Source organism: Argentina anserina, chromosome 3 (assembly GCF_933775445.1).
Source record: "Argentina anserina chromosome 3, drPotAnse1.1, whole genome shotgun sequence".
In the NCBI taxonomy this organism is placed as follows: domain Eukaryota; kingdom Viridiplantae; phylum Streptophyta; class Magnoliopsida; order Rosales; family Rosaceae; genus Argentina; species Argentina anserina.
This window is the reverse complement of record NC_065874.1, coordinates 23,658,068-23,673,440: the sequence shown is the minus strand read 5'-3', so window position 1 is coordinate 23,673,440 and position 15,373 is coordinate 23,658,068. Positions and strand designations below refer to the sequence as shown.

The window sequence follows — 15,373 nt, the reverse complement described above, 5'->3', positions numbered from 1 at the left end:
TCTGATGCATAGAGGGAAAAAAACTCTAAGTCTCCAACACTAACACCGCTTGCACTTGAAAAGAAGATTTAGTCCTCAACCATTTCTTTACCAGTTAGAAGGTACTTGTCACGACCAATTCGTTAAAACACCACTAAGCTAAGGTCATCTCATACCTTACCTTCAATAGAGTTACTTCACCGCCATTGCGTCTCATTTGGACCAGTGGCATTGTGAAGTTCCAATCCCTAACACCAAAATAAATAAATCCTGAAAGACCAACGTTCTCATTTAAATGTTCATCTAGCAAATAATTAATTCATATCGCCACCTTGAGATTTCTCTATCACCTTATATTTCTTGCTCAGCCAAGATCAATGCGTAACATCAATTGTCTATAGCCGAACCAAAACAAGTTTGGAATGTCACGTCGATAAAATGTGAATCTCAATTCAATAATTGTATTACCACTTTATGGACGTATCATACGCCCTACCACTAATAGCGTTAGAGATGTTAGTCACGAAAATTTTCGTTAACCACCTCCAACCTATGGTCTACACATCTCTTACCTGAACATAATATCACAACCTTGTTAGGCTTCAACTTAGATTAGTTGCATAACTAAAATCTAGTCCTTAACATTTAAACACTGAACATCCCTCAATATAGGGTCAACGCTCTCTATCAACACTCCTTGATAGTTCTCTGCCCTGATAGGAAATTATATACTCAAACCTGTTAGCATTCCAGTATCTGGATCGCATGTCAAACTCAGAGAGTATTGTAGTCTCTCTAAGCTGATCGTACCAGTCATTAAGTCTTTGAATTCATTTGTCCCATCCATACGGCGTCTTCGTTATAGGGGCTATAACACAGTATCTCCTAAAACGTCTCACTTTACTCTGATATCACAACGATGTCTGTTATAGCTACTTCAGATCCACATACTCAACATATGCCATGACTCAAGCTCTCATGGCATTATCCGCCTCGAGTCAAAGATACGAAACTCTGGTTTCCTGGGTCTACGAATGAACCCACAAATGTCAAACCACTGTTCACAGTTACTGTTTTTACCAAAACACTGTTCAAAGTTACTGTTTTACCATGACACTGTTCACATTTACTGTTACAGATCACTATTCTTGCGGAGTTACTATTTGCAGTTACTATTCATTCGGCGTTACTGTTCACCGACCGCCACCAATCATCACCAAATTTCACCACCACAACCTAAACAACATTTCCAACAACTTCCTAGTTGACACCAAGGTCTAAATCCGAGTCCAAACAACGAAGAACATGAAATCGGCACTATTCACAAACCCTAGAAATTGAAATTTTGATTCGGGTACTTACACTTCGATTTGGCTCGATTCCTTTTGTGGGAATGTTGCTGGGACTGAGACAAGTAAAACCCCCCAAGAATCTTGAGCCATGGTGGCCGGAGGAGGCGGCGCCGCCACAGCAGTAACTTCCGGCGGTTGCTACACCGTGTGTGGTTGTCGCCGGAGTGCAAGGCGTAGCCCAAAAGATGGAGCTCGTCGAGCCCGTCAGTTTGATAGGTGGCACGACACGAGGCGACGTCGGATGGTGGAGAAATCGGCCGGAGAAGGTTTTTGGGTCGGGTGAACAGTACCCCGATCTGATTTTTAGAAAAAATCTGATTTTCTGATTTTTAATCTCCTCTCCTTCCTTTTATACTATTTCCAAAATCGGAAACGAACTTCCGACGTTAATAACTTTTGCATCCGACATCCGATTCGAACGCATGATGTGTCCACGAATTCGTATCGATGAACTCTACGACTTTCGTGAAGGAAGTTTTTGCAACCGAGCGACGGAATAAAAGTCGATCTATACGTTGCGGTAACGTTACGTTTTCTAATTAAACGATCCGAGAACGTTTCCGTTTTTGTTTTGAAATGTCGCAAACCTCCAATTGTCGTCTTGAATTAATTTCACAAGTTTAACACTTAAAAAAAATACTCGACATTTAGTTTCTAAAAATTCGGGTTATTACATTATATGTTTCTCTAGCTCAGTTAGCTAGATATTTTTTTTTTTTGAAAAAGTTAGCTAGATAAATTAGAATATAGCAAACTAAGCACAAATCAGTTGTTCGTACTATGCTAGCTAGACTCATACGTAATCCTCTTTGAAATAATGATGGTCGAGTTCATGTTCGATCCTTACCATCACGTACTCTTAATAGACCCAATACAGTATACAGAAAACTAGGGGTGGGCACGGGACGGGATGGGACGGGACATGGCTCATCCCACGTCCCGTCCCACTCTTTTGAATCGGGACGGGACGAGGGTTTTTAAAAATGCATCCCACTCGGGATTTATCCCGGTTGGGACGGGACGAGATCGGGACGGAACGGGACAAATCTCACCTTCTTATAAAGTTAAATAAAAACCTATATTTTTACTTTTTTATTAACAAAATAACATTTAATAATGAAATTTTAACAAAAAAAATACATATTATGTTCAAAATATTATAATTTACCATTATTATTTGAATTGATATAATTTTGGAGTTATTAAGAACATAAATTAGTTTCATTTTGATACAAATATATAAGAATTTTTAAGTTTTCATTAAAGGTGGGATAGGACGGGACGAAGCGGGATAGAAATTATTCGTCTCACGTCCCATCCCACTATTATGAAACGGGACGGGATCGGGATTTTCGTTTTTTATGCCCACCCCTACAGAAAACTAGTCATCAACACACCTTATAGGTATTAATAACCTCTCACATCTTGTGTAGTGGTTTGCAATTTCCTTATAGAATAGAAGATAACTATTCTAGTTTTTTGTGTTCTAATTTTGTTATTTACCTTTCCATCCATGAATCATTAAGTAGAATTTTAGATTAATATATGGTAAAATGATATATGCGTAACTTCACAGGCTATTTGGTTGACAAAATGTGTTTGAGTTATAAGAGTATAGATAATAATACTGCGTCTCTAATTTAATTATAATATATATGTTAGAACATTTATTAGAGCATCTTCAACAACTTTGACGAAATTTCTTTAAAATGGAAAAGCAAATAACAAAATCTCCAAAAAAAATTATGCTTAAACTCCAACAGTTTCTCAATATTATATATTTATGTATTTATTACATGTGAATATAATATTATATAATCTTTTTTTAACCATAAATTATTATATATATATAATTTTCTAGTTTAAAATAAATGATTCTAATTATTTATTGTTTTAATTTGTTGTTATTAAAGCTTGAGTTATTGAATAAAATGTATGAGTATTAAATGTTGCTTATGCAAAATTTTGCAAGTTGCTACAAATTGAAAATTTTCTCATTCTTTCTATCTCTTTCTCTATTTTGGAGAAGATGATGCATAAACCGTTGGAGTGGGAAAAAACCTAATATTCTATAAAATCCCATTTTTTTTGTTCTAAAATGTCAAAACTGTTGGAGAAATTCTTAATTAAAATTCGAAACAAGTATTATGAAACTTACAGCTAGCTGTACGTTTTTATCTGCATAGGAACCGTCTGGACATTTCATTTCGCTTGACCTCTACACTACACAGTCACCTTTACAACAACAACAATCAGCAGTCCTCAATTATCTAAGCTTTTCCATATAAACCAAACCCAACCTGTCTTTGGGTTTTCTCATCAATTCATATCACAAGGTAAGACCCAATGTACTCCATCTTTGATCTTCAATAATTCCCCACATTTTTACCTTCATCTCAAACGCTCTCACTTGGGTCAGAAAGTTCTTCCATTCTGTTGACTTCTGTCTGTTACTTTTTTCAATATCGACCATGGAATACACTTTGAGTAGCTCTTAGGCCATCCGAACATACTTTGGGCTAAGAACTCGTGTCTCAAATGGTGCCCACCAAGTGTTTGATAAAATGCTTCAAAGGCAACCCCCTAAGCTGAACTGCTCTATTACTTTTAATCCTAGTCTAGTTTACATATGGTTTCATAGAATCCTCGTTTTTTAAAGATTCTTCATGTTTCATGAATCTTCGTAACCAATAGAGCACTCATTGTTTGCACCCATGTTTTTAAAAAGTGAAATGCTTTTACAGCTACTGGGTTCAGTTTGTTCTCTCAATTCTATTGTATATCTTATACTTGTTTTGCTTTGATAAGCTCCAGGTTGTTCTGTCCTTGAGTAGTGTGACGTCTTCATTGGCTACCTTTGCGTTTGATTGTGGAAGGTTAACGAGAAGCAATCATGGATGGTATGTGCATAGATATGTGCTTTAATGTTTATTCGTATGGTCGTGCAAACTGGAACTGTGGCTACTGGTGTAACGGTGTTGTTCACCAGATTGTCTCACTATCTAGACAATCATTTTGATTTCATTCGCTTTACCTTGTAGCATTTACTGTGGTTTCCATGAGTTATTTGATGATGGTAAACGATTTTGTTCTGTGGTAACTTAGCAAGCAAAAAAAAAACGATAATGTTCTGTGGTGCCTTCTTCTGTAAGTAATCTATCGATAATTGGTTTTGGAGTCATCATTTTTAGGGCTCATTCATTATATTAAATTCTATAGTGCAGTTTTTAATACTATCTGATTCCATTGTTGCCTGCATAAGCTCCTTTCGACAGCCCTTCCAACTTCTCTCCCTTGTTCTTTTCTCTAATGTTCATTAAAATGTCAGAAATTATTTAGCCCGGAAGACTTACTGTTTGACTTGTAACTATTATAATCAACATTTTGATGTTACCTATTTGGGCTTCAGTTGATTCACAACCAACTATGGAGGAAACCATTTTGGTGGGAGATGATCTAATGACGGGCCCTCCATCACCAATAATTCCACCAGAAATCGCTTCTCATGTGCTTGAAGGTGTTGATTTATGTGATGGGATTTTGAAGAATCTATTTCTATGTAAGCTCTGTACTTTTTAAGGAATTTTACTCATTTCTATGCACTCTATATTTGTGTGTTGTTGTAGTTGTAATAGACTGACTATATAGGTCTTTGAGTTATATTTATAAAATAACTGGAAATGGGGAAATCCGTAATATCCGTAAATAACCCCAAAGTTATGAGATGTAGCTCTTGTCAAAGTACACCTTCACATCGACATGCTAAAAGTTGACTTGGATACACATTTATTGTTTCCCTAAAGAACAGAAACCATAAAATAATAATAAGTAGAAAAGATATTTTCCAGCTTCCTTGGCATTTAAAAAACATTTAGTGGTTTGCTTGATTAAATAGTATTTTTTTTTAGTTCAAACAACCTCTCTCTATGTATGGTTGGCTTCATGATGGGTTGGACCAGAGCTTTTGCTAGTTGGAATTGTTTAAACTGAGTCGTTTCATTTCAGGTCTGCAAATCAATGATATTGAGCCATTCTGTCAAGATGAGCTTGCTATGTATAAACAGTGTGCTGAAAAAAGAGTGAGATTTTTACTATGGATCTTGTTTTATGTCTCTATTCAATGTTTATGTCCTAGATGGAGTCTGATGCTTTGATTTTAAGGATCGGGAACTGAGGAAACGACTTCAGGACAGTGAGCACAAATTAGGTTTGTCGATGCCTTTGAATGATGCCAAGGAAAGAGCTTCTCAGCTTGAAAAAGAGGTCACATTGTTGGATAGGTGCGTACCAAAATTGGTACAACTGATGAATGTAGCCATGAATTGCCTGAAGAGCTTTGCTTGATTTTTAAACTTTCATGTCATATGTTAATTCAAGTGTTCAAGCTGTCAACCATTCTTATGGTTTCTTATTCTAGATTTCCTATAGAAATTTTTCTTCAAATATAGGGATAATTCATTGCATCCTAACTTCTTATACCAAGTTTACACTGCATTCATGAGGGCATCTTCAGTCCTTCAGCCTAACACCAGAAAATTGGCCTGATTTAACGTGGTTGGTGTTCACCGGTCAGCGAATGTTTGTTTAATTTACTATTTCTGTTGTTTTGTTTGAGTACTTGGTGCATTGGTCTTATCATGTTTTAAGAGCCGGCAGATTCCAGTTTTGAGCATCTTCTGCACTATACTGTTTACAATTTATTGGAATGAAAGAAACACGCACACACATTGGACTTACCCATCTCTACCTCTCATCTAAATAGCCTTGGAAAGGTATGACAACTGGATTTTCTGGCATACCAGCACTAAAACCCTTTTCCTATAACTCATCAGAAACCAATTACTGCAATTAAAATTCTCTGACTTTAAGGGCAGTTCCCTGCAATTTTTTGTTTTCTCCAAGTCCTGATTTATTATCTTTCAAAATTTTCATATAAGGTGTAGGGGCAGTTCCCTGTTTTTGTTTTTATCTGTTCTGGAAATTGCAGTGCAACTGTTGTTTAGCTTCTTGAAATTGTGCACTGCAGTTTCAGAATAAAATTGTTTTGAATCGAAAACGTTTGCTAGTTGTTTGTGCAAGGCTGCAAGCTATACCTTATTCATGTTCTTTGAGGAGATAATGACCTGACTTTTAGGTTACGGACTCCCCTTTCTGTTTTCTTATATTAAATGTTGATCCCCTCATATGTATAAAACCCAGGGAATAGTGTTTTGGTGGATTGTTTTGTTTCATGTCTATAATCGTCCTTTCTTTGCACCTTTTGTATCATCTGTATGATGGTTGATGTCATCTAAATTTCTATTATACTGCTTATGCAGGCGGTTCATTCTTGCTAGTGGACTTGAAGGCATAGACGGCTTTCGCCAGAGATGGAGTTTGCATGGTCGCCTTACAGATACCAAGTAGGTTCTATACATGGGATTTAATTTGATGGAGCAAGGGGTTTGATTAATCATCCATTTGTCTTTACATTTCACTTGAAGTCTTGAACCATTAACAAAAAGGACTTTACCTATTCCGTTTGATTTACAACTTACAACAATCATTCATTTAATCATAAAAAATAATAACCTAAGATAAAATTAATATATGTTAGAACAAAGTAAGAAAATCATGGAATTTGTATCTTCCCTAGCACAGATGATCTGACTTGCATCCATTTTATGCAGGAAAAGGTTGGAGTCCTTGAAGCAGGGAATGGAGAGCAGGAAAAGGGTGTAAGAATAGTGTCTTTGTCGAAGGGTGCATGTGTAATTTTGGCAAATTTACTTCAGTTATGGTTAAATGAGTATCATTTGGAAATAACTGAATTTGATAAGTCAGATTATGGTAATGATTGGAAATTTTATTTTTGGTAATGCATTGCGTTTGAGCCTGTAGTGTAATACATTACAATGATTACATACACTCAACAATTAAACAAACATGTAATGCAAAACAATGCAATAGTATAAAACGACTATTATTGACCAAAAACAAAGTATAAAACGACTAAATCAGTTGTGAGACCTCATATTCTAAAGATTCAAGATTCCCCTTTTCAAAGAAAAATAAAGATTTAAGTTTCAGGCATGCAACACTAAAAACCTCATCTCTCACAAGATGAAATTCGGGCTTCTGTTTTTAAAATCAATATACTAGCGTTTATACACGCGCCATGCAACTGCAAAACCACGATTATATTATAATTGGCTCTTAAAATTAACATGAAAATACAATCCGAAGAAAACGATCACATGATATATAATTCTTACTGGCACGGGCTGAAGTAAAAAAAAAACCCAAAGCAAATTTCAACTTTTTTATTGCTCTCAAACTGGTCATATATCCCAAAAAATGAAGAAGAAAGAAACTGCAATATGCACTTTCTTTTTATATATCATCGGTGGCTATATTAATTTACTATTCTATCCTTTGAATATTAGATGATTGATTTTCAAAGTTATATAAGGAAAGGCTATCGTAGGAATTTTGTTTTTGGTACAGATGAGGCTAGAAGTCCAGAACAAAGAAAACTAAAAGAACTTAACCAGCATTGCTGGTTCTAAAACTTCTACTCCTTTGAATTCTCACAATGTCATCAAGCAAAGCTTGTGTAACTAAGACTGGTGGCTCATGTAAAAGACAAATTCCTTTAGCATTAAGGTTGATGTTCTTGGCCAATAGGTCTGCTACTGTATTTCTTTCACGATGGATATGTCTAATGTGAATAGATTCAAAGTGTTGCATCATAGCTCAATTCAGCACAATTGTGCCCAAGGGGTGCAGGTCAACATCATAATCTTTTAACAAATTTATCATAATGGTTGAATCAGATTCCACTTCAACTTTAGCAATTTGCTGACTCAAGACTAATTGTAGGCCATAAAAGAAACCTCATGCCTCAGCCTGCAAAACTTTACCAGTTTCGATATTAATCATAAAACCACCCATCCAAGCACCACTGCTATCCCTCAACACACCTCAAGCACCAATTTCTCCATTTCTATTCCTTGAGCCATCCACATTCAGTTTCATAAATCCACAAGCAGGTTTAATCCAAGATAATAATTCCACATGTCTTACTATTTGAACAGTAGATTTAGCCATTGCCTTAGACCATTCAAAAGCATAGATGAGAATAAAATCTGCAGGGTTAATAGGGTACTTGTAATTTTCTTCAAAAATATTTTTGCATCTCTATTTCCAAATATACCAGCACCAAAATACAAAGAAGGCATTCAAGTTCAAGTTATTGATATGACAATCATTCTGCATCAAGTTAGCATACAACCAATCTTCCCAATTCAAAGAAAAAGTAGCTAACATGTTGGTGGGGATATTGAAAGACTTCCAAACCAGCATAGCTTTAGGACAATCATGGAATAAGTGAATCATAGTTTCAGGAATATCATTGCAATGAATACAAGAAGGGTTACCAGTGAGCTTTCTCTTGAATCTTTGGACATTAGTAAGAATCTTGCTTGAAACAAAGGTCCATAAGAAGATTTTAAGATTAGGAGGAATATTTAGAGACCAAATCTTCAACCAAGGATACTTTTGAAAGTTTATATCCTCACACATGACTTGGTAAGCATATTTCACATAAAAAAAATCCCAGAAGCATTTCCTCTCCAAATGATTTTATCAGGAGAATCACAACTAGAAATAGGAATAGTAATTATAATATAAACTATATACTCAGGTAAATGAATAGGAATTAAGTGAATGACATTTACATAAATATTATTTGTTTAATTACTACCGATAAGGCACATATAACATGGCCATGATTAGAGTGGTTCTTGTAAACATAAACCAGCACTCACCTACACACAATGTGTGTAGTATTTTGTTTATCTTTTTCCAAGGGAAAACAAAATCCTCAAATGATATTTTCCTCAATGCACATTTTGATATAAACTTTCAAAACTAGCCTAACAGTACCCAAATTAATGCTCTGTTAGCCAGTATGATACTTCTATTAAATTTGTTGTTAAAATGCTCATCTAGCACCTAAATGGCCCTGCTGCCAAGTAAAGACATGGGTAAAAAAGTGATTGCCAAATTTATTTATTTTTTATGGAAAATAAGATAAATTATTTCACTTCAATGAAATCCCACCAGGATCAACTTCTATTCATTTGTTTAAGCCCTCCCACATAATATTGAATGGCATAGGGGTTGGTGTCCTTTTAACAACTGATAAAGTTATGCTTCTGTTACCTCTTGTAGTGTCAAAACCACATGGCAAAACACAGGTCAGTAGCTCCCTATGTAGCATGGACACGGACACGTACACGATTCAATATGTAGACACGGCATATAAAATTTTTTTTGGACACAGACACGTGGTGGACACGTCAATTAAAATTATTTTAATATATATATTAAAAAATTAATTTAAAATTTTGAAAGTATTTAGATGTATATATATTAAAGTGTGCATAAATATAACAAAAACTGAATATGTTGGAATGGTTGAGGATTTGTTAGATCCTTTGGATGACCAAGGTTCGAATCCCACCACAAGCATTCTTATTTTTATCATGAGTTTCTCTCCTTATATATATTAAAATATGCATAAATATAACAAAAACTGAATTTGTTGGAATTGTTGAGGAGTTGTTGGGTGACTTGGATGACCAAGGTTCGATTCTCACCATAAGCACTTTCACTTTTATTATGAGTTGGTGCGTATCCAATCGGACACTCGCGTGTCTGAGCCCGAACGTGTCCGTGTCGGACACGCAATACGGACCCTTGGGTAGCTCCACACGACAGTTTTTCTCTTATTCAGTTCACGACAGATGGTATGAAAGATGAATTATGATGATAACTTGATGACTTAATGCTTGAAATAATAATGACAATAATAATAATGCACCATCACCAGTTCTTCAGAGAGGAGATTAAAAAAAGGATATAAACAATAGTAATTGAGCATTCACCAAAACCCAGAATAGGTTTTTGGTCTCTATACTGTAATAGCTGATATAACATTAGTTTAGAGGTACCATTTAGTTCAAGTACCAAAATGTGCATTGAGACATAATTCAAGTACCATTTGAGGATTTTTCTCTTTTTCAAAAGCATGAAAGTAATGAGGATAGGAAGTGGGGATATAGAAAGTTACTGCAAATAATTTCTACCACTATCTTTTGTGTTTTTGTTATTTATGTTTATCATTTTATTAATTACTGATGTATCCTACATATATTGAAAACTGATTTAAATTAACCTATAATCTAGGGTTATTAATGTGTTTTCACGCATCTTTTGACTAAGAAAGCTTGTTTGCTTTATAGATTACTAAAAACCGATCACACCTCAGGGGTGGACGAGTGGGTAGTTATCGAATTATCTATCTGATAATTTGGGATTTTGGGGATAAAATTTTATGTTTTATCGGACCATAATATCCCTATTTGTTTGTCAATGTAGTAGACATGGATATTTTCGGAAGTTCTCATTTTAATGAAGATTTTTGGTGTCCATTTTATCTATACTCTTATAACCGGAACTCAGCTTATCAACTAAAATTAGTGTGAAATCACGATCTAACAATTATACCATAGATTATATTAAAATACATTTTAATAAACAAAAGATAATGTAGTAATAAATAAGATAAAATAATGTAAAAATCAATTCTAATATTTTTTCCCCCAAAAATCTCTTTGTAACTTCTCACTCTCACCTTTTCCTCTTGCACCCAAGTTTTTTCTCCACACATTGGCTTGTGTATTGTTTCCAGTAGTAGTAAACATACTAAGATAGCATGCAAAATAATTAGCCGAACATAAATAAACAGCCCACAAAGTAATAGGTCATTGTGGAAGGGTTAACATACAACCACGCTCGCTCAATTGTAACCGTTCAAGGGTTGTTTGGTTTGCCACTGAAAGCATTTCCTCCTCAGACTTCAACTCTAGCTTCCCCGTAATCCAGTTGTCTAGAAAACCCAACCTCACTGCTCAACTCCACCGTCTAAATCATCTGACCACCACCAATCTCAACTGGCTACTTCTCCCCTGTTTTTCTGGAGCTGAACCCGCTTCAGTCCAAACTTGATGCTTCAGTTGTTCCAGCAACTCGATGTTTAAGGTAATCAATGTTTCTTTGGTATTGTCTGCTGAAACTAATACTTTGATTTACCTGGGTTCTATTATCAACTCTCAATTCATATATTGTTTTCTATCAAGTTGGAAGATTTTAGAATTTGTTCTATCAATACAATGGAATTTGAATTACAGTAAATCCCATTGCTTGAATAAGCTTTGATAATATATGTATGCTTTTGAGATTTCAGTTGTTGTTGAACTGGTTTCGTTTTATTGATCAGATTCATATTCGAGAATGCTATTAATTGTTATCGTGAAAATTTATGCGACTTATGCCACTGGAAATCGTTTAGAAGTTTCCTTTGCTCTAACTTGTGAATTTTTGGTTGATTTTTAACTTGTCTCTACATCATTGAATTTGCTTTTCAAGGTTTTAAGGATGTCCCAAACTAGAGCTATGACAGCGACTCTGTGGCACAACCATTCCTAATGCAAAACACAAAACCGATCCCAAACAGTTCATGTGGTCTGTCCTTGCATTCCGGAGAGAACTCAAACACATCATATCCCTCCCATTTCATTTCAGTCCTAATAACTACCATTCACTCCCCTTGAACCCCATTTTACAGTCTTGCGCTTCTCTTTCAGACCTTAAATGCATCCATGCGAAAATTATTGAAACTGGGTATTGTCAAAACCTCCCCATTATAACCAAGCTTGTATCTTTGGCTTCCTCTACGGCGCCTACCATGGATTATGCAAGGAACCTGTTTGATGCAATGCCAGAAAGGGATGTTTTTCTCTGGAACACCCTGATCAGGGGCTATGCTGATCGGGGACCTTGTCATGAAGCCATAGTTTTGTACAGGGAAATGCATCGAAGTGGTTTTTCACCCGATAAATATACTTTTCCCTTTGTAGTTCGGTCTTGTGCGGTGCAGTCGGCTTTGACAGAAGGGAAAGAAGTGCATTGTAACATAACTAAAAATGGATTTAGTTCTGATCTATATGTTCAGAGCTCCTTGGTGAGTATGTATGCGCAGAACGGTGAAACTTTGAACTCTGAGTTTGTTTTTAATGAGATCGTTGTGAAGAACATAGTTTCCTGGACTGCAATGGTAGCAGGCTATGTAAAAAATGGGTTCTATAGAGAAGGGTTGAGAGTTTTGCAAGACATGTTGGCTTCAGGTTCCCGGCCAAATGTGGTTACACTGGTGAGCATCCTCCCTGCTTGTGCTAGTTTAGCATATTTGGATTTAGGAAAACTGATTCATTGTCATGGAGTTAAAGTAGGATTTGACTCAGATATGTCACTCATGAATGCTTTGATTGCATTTTATGGCAAGTGTGGGAATCTTGAAACATCAATATCTTTATTCGATGGGATGGTAGTAAGAAACCTAGTCACGTGGAATGCCATGATTGCTGCTTTTGAACAGAACAATGCAGGAACAGCCGCAATAAAGCTCTTTTGTAGGATGCAAAATGAAAATGTGGAGTATGACTATATCACAATAGTCAGTGTTATTTCAGCCTGTGCTAGCTTGGGTGCATTGGACATTGGGAAACGTTTGCATGAGATTGTAGAAAGGAACGGATTTGGAACCAATATTTCAATCACAAATGCACTCATTGACATGTATGCAAAGTGTGGGAATATTGATCTGGCCAAGGATGTTTTTGAGAAATTGTCACAAAAAAGTGTTGTATCCTGGACATCTATAATAGGGGCTTGTGCATCTCATGGTCATGGAGATGATGCTCTCATGCTTTTCTCAATGATGAAAGAAAAGGGTATAAAACCAAACAGTTTCACTTTTACAGCTGTTTTGACCGCTTGTAGGCACTCAGGGCTAGTAGATGAAGGGAGAAAGCATTTTGAGGGCATGATGAAAGATTACTCCCTTGTCCCTGGTGTAGAGCACTATTCCTGTATGGTTGATCTTCTTGGGCGAGCTGGTTGTTTGTTAGAAGCTTATAAATTTATTGAGAGGATGCCGGTTGAGCCAGACACTGGTGTTTGGGGAGCTTTACTTGGTGCTTGCAGGACATATGGCAATGTTGAGCTTGGTGAACTTGTGGCAGCCCATTTGTCTGAACTAGAGCCTCAAATTACTACTCCCTATGTACTTATGTTAATAATTTATGCTGAAGCTGGTAGGTGGGAAGATGAAGCTAGGTTGAGAAACTTGATGAGACAGAAGGAGTTGAAAAAATTACCAGGGCAAAGTTTTGTTGAGGTTGATCAAAGATTGTATACATTTTTATCAGGTTCAAGATCCCAACTAAAATCCCAACCAATGCTGACCTCATGCTAAATACATATGTGCCCTCCATCTTTGACATTACTCCTCGCATCAGTTTCATTTGGCTCAAAACTCACCAGTATGATCTGCAGCATATGATGCTGATACTTGTGAGACCCAGCCAAGGACATCATGACATAGCATATGGCTCTAAAGAGGTAAGTTGTTCATTAATTAATTTTGACGAGTTTCCTTTGTTACTGCAACAGTTATGACTTTCTTATTCAGCAATCTTGCATTTCATTATTCTTTATTGATATATAAAAATATGTTCTTGGATGCACAGTACAAAGCTTCTTCTTATTCCTCAAAACAATTTTATGAAGATAGATGTAAGTGGCAGAAAGGAAAAAGTATACTTTAATCCATGGGATGTAATCAATTGACTACCTCAGAATTTGGAAAAGATTTATACTGGATTCTAACTAGCAGATGAGCAAACAAGTAGCTTTTGAGATGTCACATAATCATATTTCTGTATGGATGTATGTCATTCTGTCACTTGGGAAAGGCGATAGGAATTTCATTAGATCACTTTCACCAAAAAAGTTGGTCATGTATTCCCCCTTTTGTAATTTACATGTGATTGTGCATGTTTAGTTATTTTTCCAGTTCCTCATTCTGGAGGAATTTCGAACAACGACTCATGCACCCTTACAGCTTGAGACTTATATTTGGCTCAACGACTCATGCACCCTTGCAGCTTGAGACTTATATTTGGCTTATTGCTGTTTATTTGCATCCTGCATTGCCAAGCTTTGGTTTCCATATGTTAAGTTGCTAACTGAATCTATTTCCTCAATGAAGGATCAGTTTACTAATATGAAGTTTAACAACCAAGATAATTAATTTGTTTTTGACCCACATGTGCATCATATAGCATATATATACATGCAGAAGGGGAACCCTATACATTAACATCCACAGTAAACTTGACTACCATTTGTATTTCACGTCATGGCCAACAATCTGGTTATGCCAGTTATCCATCAACCAATTGAACTATGATAAAATGATTGTCTTTTCAGGTATGTAGTTACCGTGGACTGAGTTAAACTCTTCATCTTAACTGTGCATACTGCATATTACATACCGGGGTTACAAGACCTGACGAGGTATCTTTTTTCTGTATCTGTATCTGCATCCCATCTAATCTATATCTGTAAGCTTCTGAGATACGAAGTTTATATATAGTCCCCTCTGGAAAGAGATAGTTGCACCGTCTTACATATAAGTTCTTGCTAATTAACTTAGTTGAGAGATATATTTAATTTATTTCCATCAAAGTTTATGCTAGTTTTGTTGTAGATTCTTTGCTACACATCTAATTGTATGGGATTAAGAGTTGGAATACCTTATTGGAATATATCAATTTGTGCACTGTTGCTTACGCTTCTGATATGATAGTTCTCATTCAGTACATATGTTTTGGCAGCAAGTTCAGGCTCATATTAAACTACAAGAGATCCTTACGTGGAAAATACTTCATTATTCCTAGAGCCTACACGACCGTCAAGTCATCCTACACAAGATAGAAAAGTCTGAATCTCCCTACAATGCCAGAGTCTGGTGCGCTGAGAATTTCGATGTAAACAAATGTACGAAACCCCATAGTATGCAGTCCTGCAAAGAAAAACCTACAATTAGAGAGTAAGTTTCTCCTTTTATCATTAGAGTGAGCAGGCGTGGTGGA

At 36.0% G+C, this 15,373-nt stretch overlaps 2 protein-coding genes across 4 annotated transcripts; both read left to right on the top strand.

The window, feature by feature from the left end:
• The first annotated feature begins 3,526 nt into the window (after positions 1-3,526).
• On the top strand, positions 3,527-7,201 carry LOC126788055 (uncharacterized). 2 transcript variants are annotated; one of them, XM_050514013.1, is made up of 7 exons: positions 3,527-3,667; positions 4,146-4,231; positions 4,741-4,890; positions 5,337-5,410; positions 5,493-5,611; positions 6,650-6,733; positions 7,001-7,201. In XM_050514013.1, exons 2-7 carry the CDS (start codon positions 4,225-4,227, stop codon positions 7,050-7,052), a joined length of 486 nt encoding a protein of 161 aa, XP_050369970.1. In that variant the 5' UTR covers positions 3,527-3,667; positions 4,146-4,224; the 3' UTR covers positions 7,053-7,201. The 2 variants fall into 2 exon arrangements, with proteins under 2 accessions (XP_050369970.1, XP_050369972.1); XM_050514015.1 differs by lacking the exon at positions 3,527-3,667 and adding an exon at positions 3,736-3,906.
• Positions 7,202-11,196: 3,995 nt separating this feature from the next.
• On the top strand, positions 11,197-15,079 carry LOC126788044 (pentatricopeptide repeat-containing protein At1g08070, chloroplastic-like). 2 transcript variants are annotated; one of them, XR_007671325.1, is made up of 3 exons: positions 11,197-11,417; positions 11,805-13,838; positions 14,709-15,079. XR_007671325.1 is itself a non-coding variant. In XM_050513996.1 (2 exons), the coding sequence occupies exon 2, from the start codon at positions 11,896-11,898 to the stop codon at positions 13,690-13,692; it is 1,797 nt and encodes a 598-aa protein (XP_050369953.1). In that variant the 5' UTR covers positions 11,197-11,417; positions 11,805-11,895; the 3' UTR covers positions 13,693-13,926. The 2 variants fall into 2 exon arrangements, 1 of the variants encoding a protein (XP_050369953.1); XM_050513996.1 differs by lacking the exon at positions 14,709-15,079 and having other exon boundaries at positions 11,805-13,926.
• The last annotated feature ends 294 nt before the right edge of the window (positions 15,080-15,373 follow it).

Coding starts and splice junctions, on each gene's coding strand:
- LOC126788055 (XM_050514013.1), top strand. Junction 4,891..5,336: donor TTTGAAGAATCTATTTCTAT/GTAAGCTCTGTA, acceptor GTTTCATTTCAG/GTCTGCAAATCAATGATATT. Junction 6,734..7,000: donor GGTCGCCTTACAGATACCAA/GTAGGTTCTATA, acceptor CATTTTATGCAG/GAAAAGGTTGGAGTCCTTGA.
- LOC126788044 (XM_050513996.1), top strand. CDS start 11,896: ATGTGGTCTGTCCTTGCATTCCGGAGAGAACTCAAACACATCATATCC.